The following is an 18,723-nucleotide window of genomic DNA, read 5'->3' on the forward strand; positions in this document are numbered from 1 at the left end:
AGAGCCGCATGCATCTGCCAGGCAGATGAGATGGATGTGGCTGCCAGTGACAGCAGTGATGATGGAGCAGAGAGCCCCGACTCCATGACACACATGCCAGCATGTGACCTTACTTATCACTCTTCACTCTTCAAAGCCAGACAGCCCACTGCGCCGTGTTAACAACCAGTAAATTTAAAAAAAAAAAAAAATCAACAAGACTAGGATTTTGAAAGCCTGCCTTAAAGCAACAATTCAGCATTTATGGAAACATGCTTATTCAAAGATCAATACCTCCGTTTCCCTTAGTCTGTCTGAGCTCATGTTAGCTGAGCTTAGCACAGCATACAGACCACCTATGGACCAGCACATGTGAAGTTCCCAAATTAACATCTTGTTTGTTTAATCTGTACAGGAAATGAGTAAAAACGGCCGGCCCATAAAACCACTGTTTTGTTTTGGTTTAAGTGTGACTCAGCTGCTCCAGCTTCATATTTAAAATGGGGATGTGACAGTGGTATCAATCTCCTCATCTAAAACTTGACAAGAAAGCAAATAAATATATTTCCTGTAATATTTAACTATTATCTTCAACCTCAATAGTTTAGTGTGTTTTTTCAAGAGTAACCTCAGCTATCCAGGCTAAAAAAAAAAAAACAAAAAACAAAACAAAACAACACATGAACATATACCCACATATACACACATATATAAAGCTGTGCTGTGCTGTGTTTCTGAAAAATATATCTAATCACATATTGGGTTCTTAACAACACCCTGAACCTGTTTGATTCCATTTGACAATGCATTTTTCTTTCCCACAGTCACGGACTCCTCCAGAGAGGACTCAGTTGAAAGCACCACTGTCTCACCTGCGGTGGAGACATGCATGCCTGTTACAGTGAGCAGTAATATATTTTTGACACTGTCAGTCCAACATTGCATTACCAGCACTGACACTGCTACACAGAACAATCACTATAATTAACTAAATCTGTGTAAGCATATGAAATAGTTATGAAATTAATTACAGTGGTACTTATCACGATATACTTTAATTATGGCAGCACTTGACTTTAATAGATATAATTAAGTAAACCACCAGGAAAAATGCAAAGAGGGAGAGTTAGATCTTTGGATGTACAGGCTCCTCTGATCTCACGGGGAACACAAACATACCAAATCCCACCTCAAACGCTTTCTTCCAATCTGCGGTAAAACCTCAGCTGTGAAAGTTACCACATGAGAAACTGTTGATCCCACAGAGGAGCCACTATCTCTTTATTGTTTGTGTTGCACTCAATCAAGAGATTCAGGTAGGAATAAACCTCCTTTGAGTGGAAACAGACACCCCTTTTTGGAGGCTTGGTATCGGAATGTTGATACATTCCTACAGCGCTGATGATGGTAAGAAAGTGTCCTAGATAATCTGTCAGTTTGGGACTGGCAGAGGATTTTTACTCTCACCAAGCGGCAGCAACACAGAGACTCAGGGGAAGCCAATTAGAGGGCCTTTCCCGGCCTTTTAAGAGGCAGATAATGTTCTTGTTTTCATAAAGCATCCTGTTATTTAATCAGGCCTGTAAGCGAGAGCCTGACACCCCTCCTATAGTGTACAGCAACCTCTCTCCCCTCCCTCCGTCCCTCCCTCGCCCATCATTCCTGGCCTGAGCCCTCCATCTCATTCAACAGCTCTTGTAAGCCTCCAGGAATTTGTTCTTGGAACAGGCCATGCAGTAAGCCGTGTCTTTCTGCAGCACAAACACACACACACACACACACACACACACACAATATCTTTAAATGAGGGTACTCTAGACAGATAGAAAGATGCAAAGGACTGATTTGTTAAATGACAAGTATACCACACACTCCCTCCTGTGACACTGCTACTAATGCACAGATGCTATCAATCAACACAAATCACATTTCACTTTCAGGGGTGTTTGTTTGTGAAAAGAAAACCTGCCCCTTCTTCAGCATTTATAGTAGCTATTTATATGCATTTCACTGGGTCACACCTGAAGGCTCTGACTGGCACAGATATTTTTATTTCCTTGTTTAAATGATAATGGAAAAGAATGAAAACCATTTAGTTACAGGTGCAAGTGCAACTCAAAAGCATCAAACTCGCTAACAATTATACAGTATTACAGTTTATTATGCAGCACTTAAAAAGACATTTCAACAAACACATTCAACTACCTAAAAGCTTTACATTTAGCAACACACTGGCCACATGCTAAGCCAGCTAGCTCACACTGTCAAAATTATAATGCTAACGTCTCACACGTTTTTGAATTTGCTAATTTGTACTAAACACAAAATGTGAGGCCGATGTGAATGCTGTCAGCTTTGCTGGTTTTTGTTTTTTCTCGGACACCTGAGTAGGGTACTCGAGAGGACACTCAAAATCCAGAAATTTATTACAATTCATCCTGAGGGACACATAATCCATAGCAATCCTCTGAGCTGCTGTCACAGCTCAGTCAACACCACAAAACAACACCTTAGCTTGGCAATATAAGAATAGAATAGAATAGAATAGAGGATCAGCAGCCAATAGGACGATAAAAGACAATAAAAGCCTGTAAAAAATTTCATGGCATTTTACAAAGTTGTTGAAATATCTGTGTGTACGTACCAGTGACAGCACTGGGGTTTCTTAACAATTTTACAACACCTCTTTCTGCTAACTGTACAATTACTGCTCTTTATGCACTGACACACACATGCATGCACACAGGGATTTGAAGGTTCCGTTTATACACATGAACTAATGCTAACAAACCACAAAGGGCAACACTGACTTCATGAACATGTAATGTGCCCCTCAAAGGCTACCAGTGTTGAGCTGTAATAAGCCATAAGCAAGTCTGCCAATACACTTTAATAGCAATGTGGCAACCTGACCATTGCTTTTGTTTATATAGCGTCGCCTGCATCACTTTAATGATAATTAAAACTTAGAGCACATGATTTTCCAGATCATGTGAATTGTCAATATGTTTTGCTTTGAATTAACAAAGTGGTGAAACATCTGCTGGCTACCATTCATGAGTCATATCCTGGACCACACATGTGCCTCTCTTACGAGAGACTGGCACAGTGTGGGGGCTGTTGTTGGGTGGTTGGAGCGAACATCAAGAGGTTTATAGCCACATAACTGGTATACAGTAATACTAAATAATAGCTTGTTAAATCATCCTCTCGCTTTCTTTCTCTCCTTTACCTTTACTTTTTTTTTTTTTTTTTAATTTTGCACAGAGCTTTATTATATTATAACTTGCCAACACAACACATTTCTATGAACATGTTGTCACAATTGTCACAGTTCCATAATGTACATAAGGAAACTGGATTTAGCGGGACAGTCAGTACTCCTTGCAGGTTCACCAATAGATCTTTGAGCCAACTTTCATCTCTCAGAATTTAACAGTGTTCTAAATGACTATCTAAAATGCAAGTCAGTATATAATAAATTAAGCTATAGGCCTTTTCACTACATAGATCTAAAGCATGGCTCAATGCCTTGGCTAGTCTAAATAGTCTCATTGTATCCAGGTGAATTACATAGTGTAGAGGCACACTGTCTGCCCTGTGAATCCGTTGTCAAACCCCTGTTAAAGCCAGAGAGGGGGCACTTGGCCCTAATCTACTTGAGTCAGAGTTAAACAGGTTCACACCGCAGAGGAAAAACAAGCACTCACTCCCTTCTCACACCTGCAGTGTCGGACTCACAAGACCTGTTTGCCGCTTTGCTGGTTTGCTTTAAACTGTGAGATGCTTAGTGCTCTCTTGCTTGCCTGGGGAAGAAGTTATTGGTAACACAAACCTGTCTACTTTCCACTTCACTTTCAGCAGTGTGCCCTTGCCCAAGCCTGAGGCAAGCCAGACAAAAAAACAGAAGGCAAAAGAGACAGAGATGAAGACAGAAAGAAGGAGAAGGGTAAGACAGAGAGAAAGTGAGACAGTAGAGGGTGAAGGGACAGGGGGAAATGTCTTTTTTTTTTATGGGAATGTTTCACTTAATCTCATAAAGGCAGCGTGAAAACCTCCATCTGTTTGCCAAGCAGTTCAAAAGAGGCTCCACATGCCTCCGCTTGCTGCTATATAAAAACAACATTCTAATGCAGATCTTAAAGAGGGCCAGCGGCTCAGCCTGCACAATGAGAACTGGGATGAGCCAGATGAACTGATGGAGGTTTGGGAGGGTGGAAAGAGAATTAGGTAGGTAAATAGAGGGGAATGTGCACAGCAGAGAGTCACCGGGGACAACAAAGGAGGAGGAGAAAGACGTGAAAGAGTTAAATCAAAGCAGCAAATTTTTCTGTCAACAGTCCTGTTTCTGAACTGCTAGGTCTGACCTTGAGGCGGCAGACAGACAGGATTGGTGCGGGTCGCCCTCTGGCCTTGCCTACCACTCCTCTGAAACAACCCATTCACCTCTCTGATTCTCTCCTGCCTTCTGTTTCCTTCGCTTCTCCCTCTTCATGTTTCACCATGAGGCTTACCATTCGCCTTTGTCATTAACAGAGGAATGTCCTGGCGAGAACGACATCTTATGTTTTATTGTTGCTCCTGAGCAGGGATTGAAGGGCAGCACCTTCACTTTCAGGGTCTGTGAGAACAAAACTCCCTTTTGCATTAAATCCAACAAAAAAAGGTGCAGGAATCATTAATCTCCTGGCTGTGGAAATTACCAAATATCCTACAGTCTAGTGATAAATATAGATAGTAAATCATTTTTATTATCATATAGAAACCAAGGGTGCGTGAGACTCCAGATAGGTTTTCCTGCACACTGGTGCCTCTGCACACCTCCAGGCCTCCTCTCCCCATAGCCAGGGCAAGACCAGGCCCGATCCCATCTACAAAGCTATTCTGACGAGCCACCCCTCTAAAAATCTCGAGGGTTCAAACTGCTGGAAGATCAAAGGACTAATAGTGCAGTAATAATAAGTTACTGCCCTATGAACGCCTCATTCATCAGGGAGAGGCAGTGATACGGTACTGTTGTAACTGCAGGGCCATTAAGCACTCATCATATGATCCTATTTGCCACCCCTGTGTGGAAAAACATCTCCACACTCCACCACATTGGGGCTGCAGCAATCGTCAGCCCCCCCCAACCTGTCCTGCAGCCAGTTTAAGGTGTCTCCCAACTTTGTGGGATGGTGGTATTTTACAGAAATTTGGCACAGAATCACATCATCCGGGCTCTGTCTTTCTTTGTGAACATGACACGGCAATCTATTTTTAGGTTAGCATTTTTCACTTGAATGTCTGTGCCGAGCGCTGACAACAGTCTGATGAAACCCTGACCTCTGCGCGCTCCCTTTGAAGTGACAAGACAAAGATGTTCCGCCTTACTATGAATGCCTTAAGATGCATTCTTGAATACCAGGAGCAGCTCTGCGAGAGGGTGGCGTGTTGCCCTCGGGGAGCAGATAAGCAGCATAGCCTGCACAGATGCTCACAGGTGTAAGTGCACATCGTGTATGCGTGTTTGCAGGTGTGGAAAACTCTCCACACTGGTTCAACTTCAAAATGTTTAAAACAATTAGAGTATAACGAGCTTAATTCAGGTTTATGTTGCAGCCCCACAACACAGAGCATGACTGTCCCCAAAGCTGAAAGTAAAACAGAGTAATTATTTTAAGGTACTTTTAGATAAGCTTAAAGCAGTGCATTCTAGTAGCAGTCATTTCAAATCAAGCTCATGTAATATAGTTAATATAGTTATATAGGTATAGTTATAGTTATATAGTTAATATAGTTACTGAGGTGACATCCCAACAGCACTTATTTTGGACTGGCACTTCCCACGGGGAACAGCAGACATCTCACTGTTTTTGCAGCAAAGTATTGTGGTGATGCTTTGGATGAACTCAGTCTGGGCTGCAGAATGAGAAAACATGGTGTTTGTTCACCACGCTTCCAGTAGCCATGCAGAGCCAGTACACAGTGCATGTACCATTTCAGTGAGGGGAGAGAAAAAGGGAAGAGCAGAAAAGTGTGAAGGGGGAGCAACAAGCTGCTAATCACCAGTCGCTATGAAAAGAGAGCCAGCATCTGAAAACATCGCCTCTCAAAGCAAACAACATGCCCTCCAGATTTTCTGTACGTGTGCGGAGGACAGCTCACCGTTCAGAGTCAATGTTTAGCTTAGCAACGCTGGCAAGAAGCGAACAAGACATGCAGATGAGAACTGTGGCTACAGCTGGGGTGCGTTATGCTGAAAATATCCTCTATGAGTAACACACACACACCGACACACCGACACACACTCACCTTTAGGCCAGAGAATTTTATTTAAGGTGACAGGATGAGTAGAGGGTGTGACGCAGAGAAGCAGACCCTCTGCAAATCACTCACACCCCATTGGTAGGAGTGATGACAGAGCTGAATTGAGCTGAACAACAACAATGCTGCACGTCAAGGTGACATCTGTTTAGCTATCACCTGTGGGCCTTTCTGATTTCTGATTTTCAAGTCTCCCCGACCATCCTCTCAACTTCCAGGCCTGCAGTGAAAATGTCCCTTTTCACCCGGAGGTGGAAACTTGGGTGATTGATTAAAACGAACTGATATGTTTGCTCGCTTACACTTGTTTGCAGCTGCCTTGGGCCAGCGAGTGTTGTTATGAAAGTATTGGAATGCAATAATGAGATAGTCCTTTCCTCCAAAATCTGATTTGTGGTAAATTATGGCATGCAGCAAATTTCAGTAGCGACCCTGTGGCATTATGTTGATTTAACCTCTAACATCTCTACCACTTATCCTCTCACCTCATGGCTCCAAAGGTCACAAAGACCTCACAAAGCAGGCCAACCCATTTTTGTACCCCCTGGCGAGAATATAACCACATTGTCCTTTTGTATCTCACCTGAACAGACAAACTGAAGTTACTGCATATTTTACTTCACAGTGGTCACCAAAACCACCGTTCTAAAAACAATGCATGACACTGCATTTTTTCATGTGTTGGCAAAAACAGTAATGGGCATTCCAATGAGGAGCCAAAACTGGAGTAGCCCTGTAATTATTGAGCAGCTCGCAAAGGTAAGTGAACAGTCTTTCCACAGAGCTCATGCAGTAGAGCATAGTTACTGTCCTGCCCCTTTTCACACGTCCGTGTCTGTGAACTTGCATCATAACCAGCTGGTTGACCTTGGTAGGAATCACGTTTCCCTCAGATAACAAAGCACTGAAACGGTAGAAGCTGGACACCAGACATCAACAACAACGATCAGTGTCAATGCAGCAACTGTCTGAACTGAATGCACAGAAAACTGAGCTGATCCACACAAACAGGGGTGAGCCAGCAGCAACCAAAGGTGCATTTTGGTGGCTGGAATGTGAATTACCTTTCTTCTATTGGGGGGGGAAGACTGAGGACAACAGAAAACCTATTACCCTGTTTTTGGACTTCTAACATGGCAGATATTTAGGAAGCATCAATGACAACCAGCTGCTAATTTTCACTCTCTGACTTTGTTACAGATTTCCCAATTTGTCTTACGGCAGACTGCAGTTTCTTTCCATGATTATATTTTACTCAGATACTGTGCCTGAGTACATGTCTGTACTTCTCTGGAGTTATTCTTGAAGAATTCCACTAACAACAGGGCTCATAAACCAAAACGACAGTGTTTTGAGTTGGAAATGAGGAGTGTCTGAATAAACCTCAAAAAGATCTCTTGCAGGACGCAGAGCACCCTAACATATCATACAAATCAACTCTTAAAATGCTTCATTACTGATTTTTTTTTTTTTTTAAATTTATAAAATTACACATGTATTAAGTTTGAAAACCAACAAAGATTGTGATCAGAAAGAAAGACAAGTCTCCAACTAAGCCAAGTAGTTTTATAAGGCTCTCATTAGCTACAACAGCAACGCCGGCATGCTAATGTGCTCATAAGAGAACAATGAGAGTTAATACAGCTGATATAGTGGCGTTTATACAACACTTAGTTCTGACCACATAATTTGATTGGACAATCAGCCGACCTCGACAAATTAGAGAAGTCTTGAGATCTGACCTCCTACCCCAACCAAGAAACGAGTTAACATATCAGTTACTCTGCTGCGGCTTCACGGTTCAGCTAACCATCCAAATACTGAGGATCATACCAAACAGTTTCAATAGAAGCAACCAACCAACAGCATAATTTTCTATGCAACATGGTGAAGTATTGGTTAAAGGTTGATTAAAAAGTTTTTTTATTGAAAGTGCAAATATCAAATACCAAACTTACCTACTTTGATTTTTAAGAGTACAGGCCACATCAGTACTTAAAAAAAAAACCCTCTCATGGCTACAGTGCTTTGTGAAATTTTTAAAGCTTGACAATTTTTGGAAATTACTGAAGACACATCGACATGGTCTCCCATAACCACACTATTTCACATGCATTGATGCTGTATGTACTAAGCAGTAATTCTGCACCAAAGAAGACTGCTGACACCACAGTCCCTGCACTGTTTGGTGGGACTCTGGTGTTGGCTTTGAATCTGTTTGTGTGAGATGGTGGATGAGGGATCACCCCAACAAAGGTGCCCATTGTTTGGCTTCATTAAAAACTCTGCGAGCGTGGCTTCTCTTTTAATATCTGCATGATCAGGAAAATAGCTACGGGAAGAACACCATCTATCTCAAAAAGACAAAATAAATATGACAGCCCTCAGATACAGACTAATCAAAGTAAGAACTGGCACAGTGAGAGCCATAATGAGTGCACTGACTGAAAAGGGAGCAGTCATTAGGCTGCTGGACTCAAAGCTAAGTACTTCCTACTGAGTTATCTTTACTTGATATGGTGAGCAAAGACAGCAACTAACTTTAGCAGCAGAGGAAATGGGAGGGAAAAGACTGTATTTTCAGGGTCAAACAGGCACAGAAAGAGGAACATGGTTAGTTTGTCTTGTCTTTGCCAAAGAGACAAAGAATGGCGCAGTGCTAAAAGGAGGACATATCTGAAAGGAGCGGCTAAACAGATGCTAAATTGCTAAAGGAAGGAGCAATATTTGGGACACTTGTCAGTGCTTGAAATGAATGAAGGCATGAAAAAAGGTTGCATTCATGATGAAATGATCAAAGCAGTGTAAACCTACCTGACAATGGACATAAAGAATATGACCTCCATTATAACAGGAAGAAAGGGCTGTTACCTTTTGCGCTAAAGACTAAAAAACTGAGATGTCATCGTGGTTTTCCGACTTTTTATGCAGTGATTGATGGTTTCTATCATATTGGAAAGAATAAAAATGTGATGGTGTGTGTTTTTGCATGCTTCAAAGATTAAAAAGAATAACTAAAGGTACATGCGATGGTTTAAGAGGTGTATGTTCCTTGCTGGTCGATTAACAGAGCATGGCCAAGGTTGCAAAAGCTTTGACCAAAGGATGAAAGAAACAAAAAGTAATAGTTTATCCCTTTTAAGACAACCATGCAACTGTCTGGCACAGACAAGCAAATAATGAATTTTCTTGGAAGAGAAATCAAAGCGAACCCAGAAGTCTGCTAACACTGACGCATTTCATACCGGCCAAAATGTCCATTGTGTACCTGCTGCTTTTTGCATTTACTCTCAAAAGCAGAGATATCCCCCTTTTTCCAGATGTTCCCCCTGTATTCCTCCTCCTCGACTTGCCTCTGATGAACTGGAGACGTTGGACTTGGCTACTGAAGGTAAAGAAACCAAAGGCAGCTGCCATTGCGTTTCTAGCCCCCGTCTCTGCTAAAAAAACAGCAGGCAGGAATAACCTGAGGTCAGTGTCACCCCCTACAGACAATCAGACATGAGAAGACAAAAACATTGTCATGAGGGCCATGATTTATTCCTCCCTAAACGGGCTTCCCTTGTTTGCAAGCACTTCCTTTCCCTTGGACTACTCTTCCTGGCCTGAGACTTCAGGCTACAGTGGTGGAGAGATTTGACCACAGTTGGACCCATTTTCATGAGCTGGATTGGCCAAAGTAGAAATTTGGTTATTCGTCCTTTAGTTACTCATTCTACGGCCACAGCTTTTACATTTGCTGTTGTAATGCTGGCATCTGTTCCTGAGAAGGGTTAGGGTTAAACTCTCTTCTGTTTATCTTTCAGTGGTCAATTTTATATTCAACTCAATGCAATGAAGTTGAATCATCAATCAAGGACTGTTTTCATGCTTAGGTAATAATAAGAGAGACATGATCATGTGTGTGTTCCCCATCTGACACTCGCTTGCTGCCTTTTGTCAGGTTTTATTTATGATGGGTATTTAGTGAAGTAACAAACCATGAGTCTACAGTGGTCAAGGGTCTGAGGGTCGGTCATATCTGATACTGCTCGATGATGAATGCAAACATGTGCACAATCACAATGCCAAAACAGCTGTGTCTGCCTGTGTTTATGTACTGCTTCTGTGTTTATAATTTTGGCCATGTAGGAAACCTCAAAAACTCCTGACTCTATTCCCTCACATCACTCATGAAGTAATGTCTGTGCACATCCACCATCTGTGTTAGATGGATGCTGCAAATTATCCATATTAACATGTGAGTGAGCCTGTCGTTGGATCACCAAATGACTCTTCACATGACAGAATGTGGCAGCAGACACACTAATTCAAGAAAACAGGATTACTGTACAATTAGGTCAAAAACCCTTTTATCTGAAAGAAGCAGAGTAAATAAGCCAGGATTTCTATGAGAGTCAGCAGGTTCAGACACAGGACAAAAACCTCAATGACTGCGAGAGCTGCTTTCACAAAACTATGGCTCCTTATTGATAGTGTCAGAACAGTGTGTGGCACAAAGTCAGCTCAAAAAGCAGATTATTGACTCAGGGGTAAGTAGGCCTCTTGTGGAGGTTTAAGCACAATATGCTGGCAAAGAAAGCCAGCGGTTTCAGATTGTGTTGTGTTGTGCAATGATGTCAGCTACTGGAGTGGTGGAGGGCTAGAACCTACATACAAAGAGCTGTACAAGGTTTTTCTAGTTACATTTGTATTAAAAGACTGTAAAAAAAAAAAAAAAAAAGAATGGAAAAAAATGTAGGCAGAGTATAGCTCCATCCTCCTGGTGCCCTTTCTCTTGCTTGTTGATGATGAGTACTCATGCAGCCCAATGTAAAACGTTCAGCCAGTCATTATAAATTACTATTTTGGTAAAAGCTTTACAGTACCTTTACGGTACACAGAAAATCCCTCTATTTTTATTCTGCATATACCAAACTCACACCCCTGATTATGTTTCACATCATTATACTTAAACTTCAAAGTTTCCCAAGTAGCTGCACTGAGAAACTGCTCTTCATATTAGTGTGTGGATGTGAGTGCGAGGTGGCCAGACATGTACCAGGAGGGGGCGACGCTTTAAGGCTTAATGCACAAATTCAATTTGAGGGCACTTGGAGAAAGTGCACGTTCCCCTCTTAATTAGAAGATGTCCTGTACTGTCAAAAACAATTTTGAGGAGTGGAGCAGAGACACGTAGAAGCACTGCTGGGCTGCTTACAGATACTGTGAGACCCATCCAGAAAAAAAGGAGCACCGGAGACAGAGGCTAACCTACTGCAAATCTGCAAAGGAATCTCCCTGCAGTGCTGGGGTTAGGAACCTCGGAAAACCAAAATAAAAACACAGGACAACAATGAAACCTTATCCTTCAAGGTTTTGAGCTTTGTTTTGTTTGGTTTACAGTCTATTCTGAGTGTCTGTGGTGCAACACGAACCCTCTGTGGCCATCAGAGTATCTATAGATCAGTGGGATGGGCTACAGTCAGCCTAAACTGTAAACAAGTCTCATTCAGAGAGCACGGCTGACCCAGCACCGCACATCCCAAACCATCTGATTCATCCTCTTCAAAAGGCCAAGAGCAGACCGCTCAACAGCTGCATGATGAGTCCCCAATAAATCCACGACAACCAAACGCTTTGAATCTCACTGAGGAAGTGAGGATGCAGGTGGCTGGAGCAGCGTTTATTGCATCACATATTTTCCAGACGACCAAAACAACAAGAAGGACCCTTTTCCCCTCCCATCCTTCCTCCCCCCTTCACGTCTCCTGATTTCAAAGGCAATCTGTAGGGAGGGAGAAAGCACTCGGAAGCAACAGCCTTTTGTTAATGGGCACTTTTGCATGAGGGAGAGACCGTTTTTTGTTTATGGGACAACACAGTGTTGCCATTAAGGCTTTAATCAAAATTGTTTTCTAGAGTCAGCCTTGAGTGACACCCCTCTCCCCCCCAATTTGGTTCCCACTGAAGGAGCAACAGGAGGAGACAGAAAGGAGTGGGGAAGTGTGGGAATGTCTCTACATCGTCGCCACGGTGGGGAGCTCCTAAACATGGCTTTAAATTAGGGGAAAAGAAAACACAGGCTAAAAAAGGCAGTCGTCTAACTATACTCCTGCCTGCTAATTTGCCACCACTTGAAAAACGTGGAAAATATAGCAACAGTTTTAAATCACACTACTTTAAAGTTAGGATATGTCAGCCTGTGTATGGTAGAATACTTAAACATAAGGGAGATTTAGGCCAACTCCAATGCAGTTACGCATACATCTGAACCATTGTGGGTGGAATCTATGGAGCTCTGGATGCATACATATTAAAGGGGAGCAGAAATGGAGAACACCAAGTGTCTAGTTCTGGCTGGCTGGCTGGCTGGCTGGCTGGCTGGATGGGGTCGGACCAGTGACAGCTGGGACTTGAAAGCCTTGTATCCAAAGCCAGGGCTCACTGCCACTTGCTACATTGCACTGCTGCGCTAAGCCCATCCCCTGCTGTCCAAGCCCCCACTCTGAAAGATCCCTGTCCTGAACAAAACAATAAGCTTGTGCCAAATTATTCCCTCTAAAACCATCTTTACTTTAAAGTCTAAATCCAAGAGCGGAAGGGGTACTGGAGAGGAGACAAGATGGCAAGATGGTTTATCTGTCTGCTGCCGTGTCTGAGAGGAGATGGGGTCAGAGAAAGGAGAGTTTCTCAGAGACTTTAACTCAGAGAAATGCATGAAAGTGTCAGAGCCATGTCTGGTTGTACCTTATCCAGCAGGGGCAGACAGGGGCGTACCCTGTGCTCCAGTTTGACAATGGTGATGAAGTCACTCTCTTGTCGTTCATCCTCGCTTGTGTTGCACAGAGACAACGGGTGATACTGCAAAGAAAGTGGAGAGAGAGAGAAAAAGGGTCACAAGAGGAAAACAGGACAATAGCAGAAATTTAAAGCAACACAGATGTTTCTGGAGGGGTTGTTTTGTTTCATTGTTTTGTTGTGGAGTTTAGAGGAACACATTTCTCTTTTGCAGTGTGTGCTGCATTAGAGCTTTCATGAGAATGAAAAGAAGAAAGCATTCCAAGCTACACAAACACATCATCAGCTTAGCACACTGAAGCATCACTTTATATTATATAGCACAGGTCAGGTATCCACTAATTTCAAAAAGGAAAAATCAAATGTATGTGTCAGCTTCTAACATCTTTAAACAATTAAAAGCAGCATTGATATTCACAAAATATGATCAAAAGTTATACAAAACCTTTATGTTAAATGGTGACAAACTACACTAGACCAGAGAGATAGATAAAACAAAACTAAACAAAACACTCCTCCCCATTGTTGGGAACTAGGCAGAGTTAGTCACTGCCAAAATGGAAACGGTGGAGCAGCTCCCCCCAAGCTTCCAAACTGCTTTTCAGATATCTGCAGGTGATGTGACTAAGACGACGTTCACCTTGATTTACAGTCTATACGCTTAAAATATATGTTGCTTTCTACCATTGGAGACTCTGGACAAGTAGTGCAACAGGTTTGATGCTGCATTCAATGTTTCTTGTAAATTCATAAACAACTGTTTTGATAATTTTGATGACGTAGCACCTGCAGAATTTACAAATATTTCCTCTAAATTTCTAAAAAGTTCTTAAAACAAGGAATTGTGGTAAAAAAGCAGACTACTGCTGCGAAACCAATGGGAAACCAAATGGGAGGCTGACAGTGCACCACATGTAATCTATAGTACGTGACCTCAAAAATACTAAAGACTGAACCTGAGAAGCAAAAAAAAAAAAAAAAAAAAAAATTTGAGCCAACTTTTAAAAGTTGGTCTAGACAGAAAATCCAGAGTTGGTTTTCACACCATGAGAGAACAACAGTTGACTTGAGTGATGCGTCTATGTGTTAAATTGAGGCGTTTCCTTCCCACTTAAAATCAAGAGGAAAAACTTTGGCACCCTACAAAATCAATTACATGGATGGTGATGTTCACTCCCACTCAAAGCCTTGAGGACTGAAAGAATGAGAGATAGTCTTTGTTGGAACATTTGATCCCCTCTGAAAGGGAGGAAATTCGTAGCTGCTGAAAGGCTGCATTTAAAAGCTCAAGGGATAGCTACAGTGTTTCCAAGTTACAGACAAGCTGTCATGGGTACGAAGGGTTGCGGGGCATCGAGGGAGGAGGGAGCAAACCACTCCTAAAACACTCCTGTGCATCACTAATTTGCTCGTGTAACATCAGCGAGTGCACCCACCACCACAGCGCCCCTAAATCAGTTAGAGCACGGAGAATACCCCACAGCATCCAGTCTCTGTGCTCACTCACACGCCAGCAAGGCAGTCACACCCTGCCCTGCCCTGCCCTGCCCCGTCCAGGCCCCACCTTCCCCGGGTCTGTGCCGGCGGGCCTCTTCATGTGGCCGTGGGCTGGAGTTCATGGGGCTCCCCCTCATCTCACCCAGCGGAAATCCCTAAATTAAAAAGACCCAAGGGTGACATCAACAGCTGGCACCCGAGTCTTGGGGAATTGACGTAATGTGCTGCAAAGGGCTGGTGCATGTCTGTCAGATGGAGAGAGAGGGGAGGAGAAAGAAGACTTGGCGGAGTGTGCAGGGACAGGCAGATAAGACCACATGAGAGATGAGTGGTCAGGTGCAGGAGCAGTGAAGCACCTATCTGCGGTTGAGACAATTCACAGAGAAAAAAAAAAAAAAGGACGTTGCATCTCATCCGGAAATAAGCCACTGCACAAACAATGCTGTGATCCCGATCTTTGGTAAATGTATCGCCATAACAACCATTATACTGTCCAATACTTTGAAAGCACAGCACACACCTCTCACCAAACTCTATGTGGATGATGCCCTCAACACCTTGCAATTAAAAAAAAAAAACAAAACAAAACATGCGTAACATCAAACCATTTTGACATCACACATTTGACTCAGTGCAACCCAATACACAAAAGTCTGACACTCACAAAGCAAGATAATTATTTATATTGGTACACAACCAATCGCCAGGGAGAGAGAGCACAGCAAAGAGCTACTGCTCAGACTCAAATCTGTCTGAACTAAGCCTTAACGGTGCCTACTGCACCAGGTGAGCTCCAGGGATGACTGCTTACCATTGTTTTGTGTCCACTGAAACACTGATCTACTGAGTAATAGTGTATTGCATACATGTTGTGAATATGTTTTATTTGCTCGCATGGCCACCGTACATGTGCAATAATTGAGCTCATGATTGACAAAAGGCTGGGTACTATTGCTACAGAGTATTAAAGACAAGGTCATGAACTTGGGCCCTAAAATATCATTGAAATATCTTTCTAGCTAAAAATGAAGGTTAAATTGAGAACACGTGCCCTGAATATTGATTTGACACTATCGGGCAAATGGCAGCTCCTGTCCAGGAGGGAAGCCAGAGAGAAAGCTTGAACCCCTGGGCTGGGCTGGGCTGTATGCTGTTCTGCCAGTCTCCACCACCAGTCTACATTTACTAGATCCAAATTAGAGGCCTACAGTTGAACTTGGCCCTTAACAAAGTAAAGAAAAAAAAAAACAAACAAAAAAAAAAACCCTTTAATGAGACTATTTCACCGATGTCATGACCTCTGCTCATTTTTGCTATCAATTTGAAGGAATCAGTTTGTTTCGAGAGAAGGCTCACGACGATTTGTTTGAGTCTTTAGACCTCCTTGATTGAGTTTGGAACTTGTTGTGATTTTAAACATGTTGCTGCATGGGGCTGTGCAATCATATCTAATAAAGTAGATAATAATCCCAAGTCTGAGCCAAACAGGCTCAGGAGGAGCGGCTGCTTTTCATTTCCTCTTGCTTTCTGAGGCTCGGAGGGCTACCACCTCACCGGTCACAGTGCCTGTTTTGCATGGTAGAGAAGACTAAGCATTATCTTCTATTTTAGATATGCCCACACCATTTACATTCTGATGGCTGTGAACACTCTCCATGTGCCACCATCAGTGCCATCTACCACTTAGAAGCATACTGCTGCTGGACTATAAATGGCAACTAGGACAGACTGAAACGTCTTCATTTGGTTTTTGTAAGGCCCTGAGAAAAAGGGGCCTGGGAAACCAAATCACTCAGTCTCCATTTCACAGGGACTAGAAACCACAAGGCACGCAAACAGTTCCCTACAGACTGTTAACAATGCTCACTCCTCCGTTCCGCCTCCTCCTCCTCATCTGTCTAGATCTGTTGCAAAACTGACGGGGACATGTCCCTCGGTTTCTTTGTAGCCACGATTAAAGGCATTCCTTTCCAGCTCAATCAAAGACTACCCCAAAAATATTCAGAGGCAAGAATCTAACAGCCTCAAAAACAAATACATGGACAGAAAAAGGGGAAAATAAATAGTAGCTGCGGTGAGAAGTCAATAATATTTTTTTCCCTTCGCTTAGCCTTGGAGATCTTCTTTTTTCATCTGCCAATAATCAGCAAGAGTTTTTTTAGTTCATCTGCTGCCAGCAGGGAACCAGGCCCAGGCTGTTATGTCAGTGTGCGTTAGAGAGGGGAAGCAAAAGGAGCTTGCACCTCTCATCAAGCTCCACCACTCAATTACCAGCTGCTCAGGTCAGGAGGTCTCTGAAGAGTTACTGGCCAAAACAATACATGCTACATTATCAAAATGGAGCAGGGTGGTTAAGGAGGAGATGAAAGAAATACATCAGCGTGTGATTATTCTATTACACATTACAAATCAAGATTGAGGGAGCTACAAGGGAAGAAGACTTTTTAATGGAGCTCTACCTGAGGCCTGAAAGTACATATTAGGGAACAATTGAATGAACGTTGCCACATGCAAGTCTCACTCACACACACACACGAAAAGCCATACTGTCTGTTGCCTGGGTTCTAATCTGACTCGGCCTCCACTGTCTGGACTCTAAATCTAATGAAATCTTTTTTTGTCTCGCTCATTCTCGAGAAACTCCACCATTAAAGAGGCACCTGTTCAGTGGTGCCTGCAACCCCCCCCCCCCAACACACACACACACACACACACACACACACACTTACAATGGTTAAAAAAAACATGTCAACAGAATGAAGATTTAGAAATGGTGACAAGACTGACCTAACTCCACATATTTGTACATAATTGTAAAATACATGGACAAAAAGTAAAAAAATGTGATTATATTTGCCTAATGGGTGGGCTGATAGATATAATTGGACTGCAGTTATTTAATCATAATTTATACTCTGATTCTCTCATAGATGCACACTATTGGCACTACAGTGATCTAGTCCCACCCAAGACACCATGCTACTTTAGTCTTATTCATATTATGACATGTCTGAAACTGAAATTCACAGCTTTTTCTTATTCAAGTAGGCAAAAGATTCTACAACGAATTCGATGGTATACTATTATTATAGGCACAGGAAAGCCGGTTGCCGAAAGGAGCAACAAGACCGCAAGTAATAAAAGATTTTTATCTGTTTGCCTGGGTTACTGGGCAACACTTAATGCAGATCCCTTCTCAGATTTGGGTAATGCTTACAACATGATGTAGCCCGGGGTGACAGGACGGGCTGAGATGCTGACCCTTTGCACACAGGTAGTGAGTCTGTCTGACTGGTATCAGTGTGTGAGGTTTTGTGTAAGAATGAGTGAGAGCAAAGCTGTGTATTGTTGCTGGAGGCGCTTGAGCATGTGCTTGCATGTGAACATAGTGGATCTGTGCACGAGCCCAAGCACGAGCCCACTGATGCAGTGCTGGTGGTGCAAAAAGTCCCTCTGTGGTCCTGCAGAGGACAGAAGTGTGTCTCTGCAGGAGCTTAGTGAAGATTTCAGGGAGGCACTGAGACATCTAGCAAATATCACATCTGTCCTCGGACCAATATTCAGGTGACGCTGGCTTCAAAACACTCGCTCTGGTCCAATTCTCTGTGCCACAACTGACCCAGTTACACACTCCCCAATCAAATGTCCTTATACGTCATGACCCTAAATTTAAGTAGGTTTACATGAAAGGCTGCTACAGCAATGTTGCCTGGTGCCAGGGGAGTGGAGCGGAGGTTCTTTCTCTGCTGGAGCATCTGGAAAAGCGGGCTCAGAGGCCCTTGTCCCTTCTCCCTTTGCAAATGCAAACGAACAGGACGCATTACTGCTTTGGTCCTGTCAAAACAAAAGACGTGTCATCTTTCTCCTCGCTTTATTGACAGTGTCAGCCCCATATCCAGTAACGGTTACCACAGAGAATGACTTGGGGAAATGTGATCCCATAATGAGGCCCAAATAATTACCACTAGCCCCAAATTTGCCCAGGCGCTTTCTTTAAGGAGTGCCCCTGCTCACCCCCCAAACTCCAGGCGGAGTCAGACTGTCTCTCACCTCTATAAAATGGATTAGACGGAGCAGAAAGAACCTGAGCAGGAGTTGGTCTTAAAGAGAGAGCTGAGGAGTGAACTGAGTGCCTAGAATGCCAAAAGAGGAAAAGTAAAT

General features: G+C 42.9%; 1 protein-coding gene across 1 annotated transcript in view; it reads right to left on the minus strand.

Moving 5' to 3' along the window:
• Positions 1 to 18,723, minus strand: part of rnf43 (ring finger protein 43) — a 69,734-nt gene that overhangs the window by 9,542 nt on the left and 41,469 nt on the right. Inside the window, exon 2 of the mRNA XM_029520181.1 lies at positions 13,015 to 13,128. Coding sequence (XP_029376041.1) covers positions 13,015 to 13,128 — 114 coding nt within the window. The remainder of the gene's footprint in view (positions 1 to 13,014; positions 13,129 to 18,723) is intronic.

This window comes from Echeneis naucrates, chromosome 14 (assembly GCF_900963305.1).
Source record: "Echeneis naucrates chromosome 14, fEcheNa1.1, whole genome shotgun sequence".
Lineage (NCBI taxonomy): Eukaryota > Metazoa > Chordata > Actinopteri > Carangiformes > Echeneidae > Echeneis > Echeneis naucrates.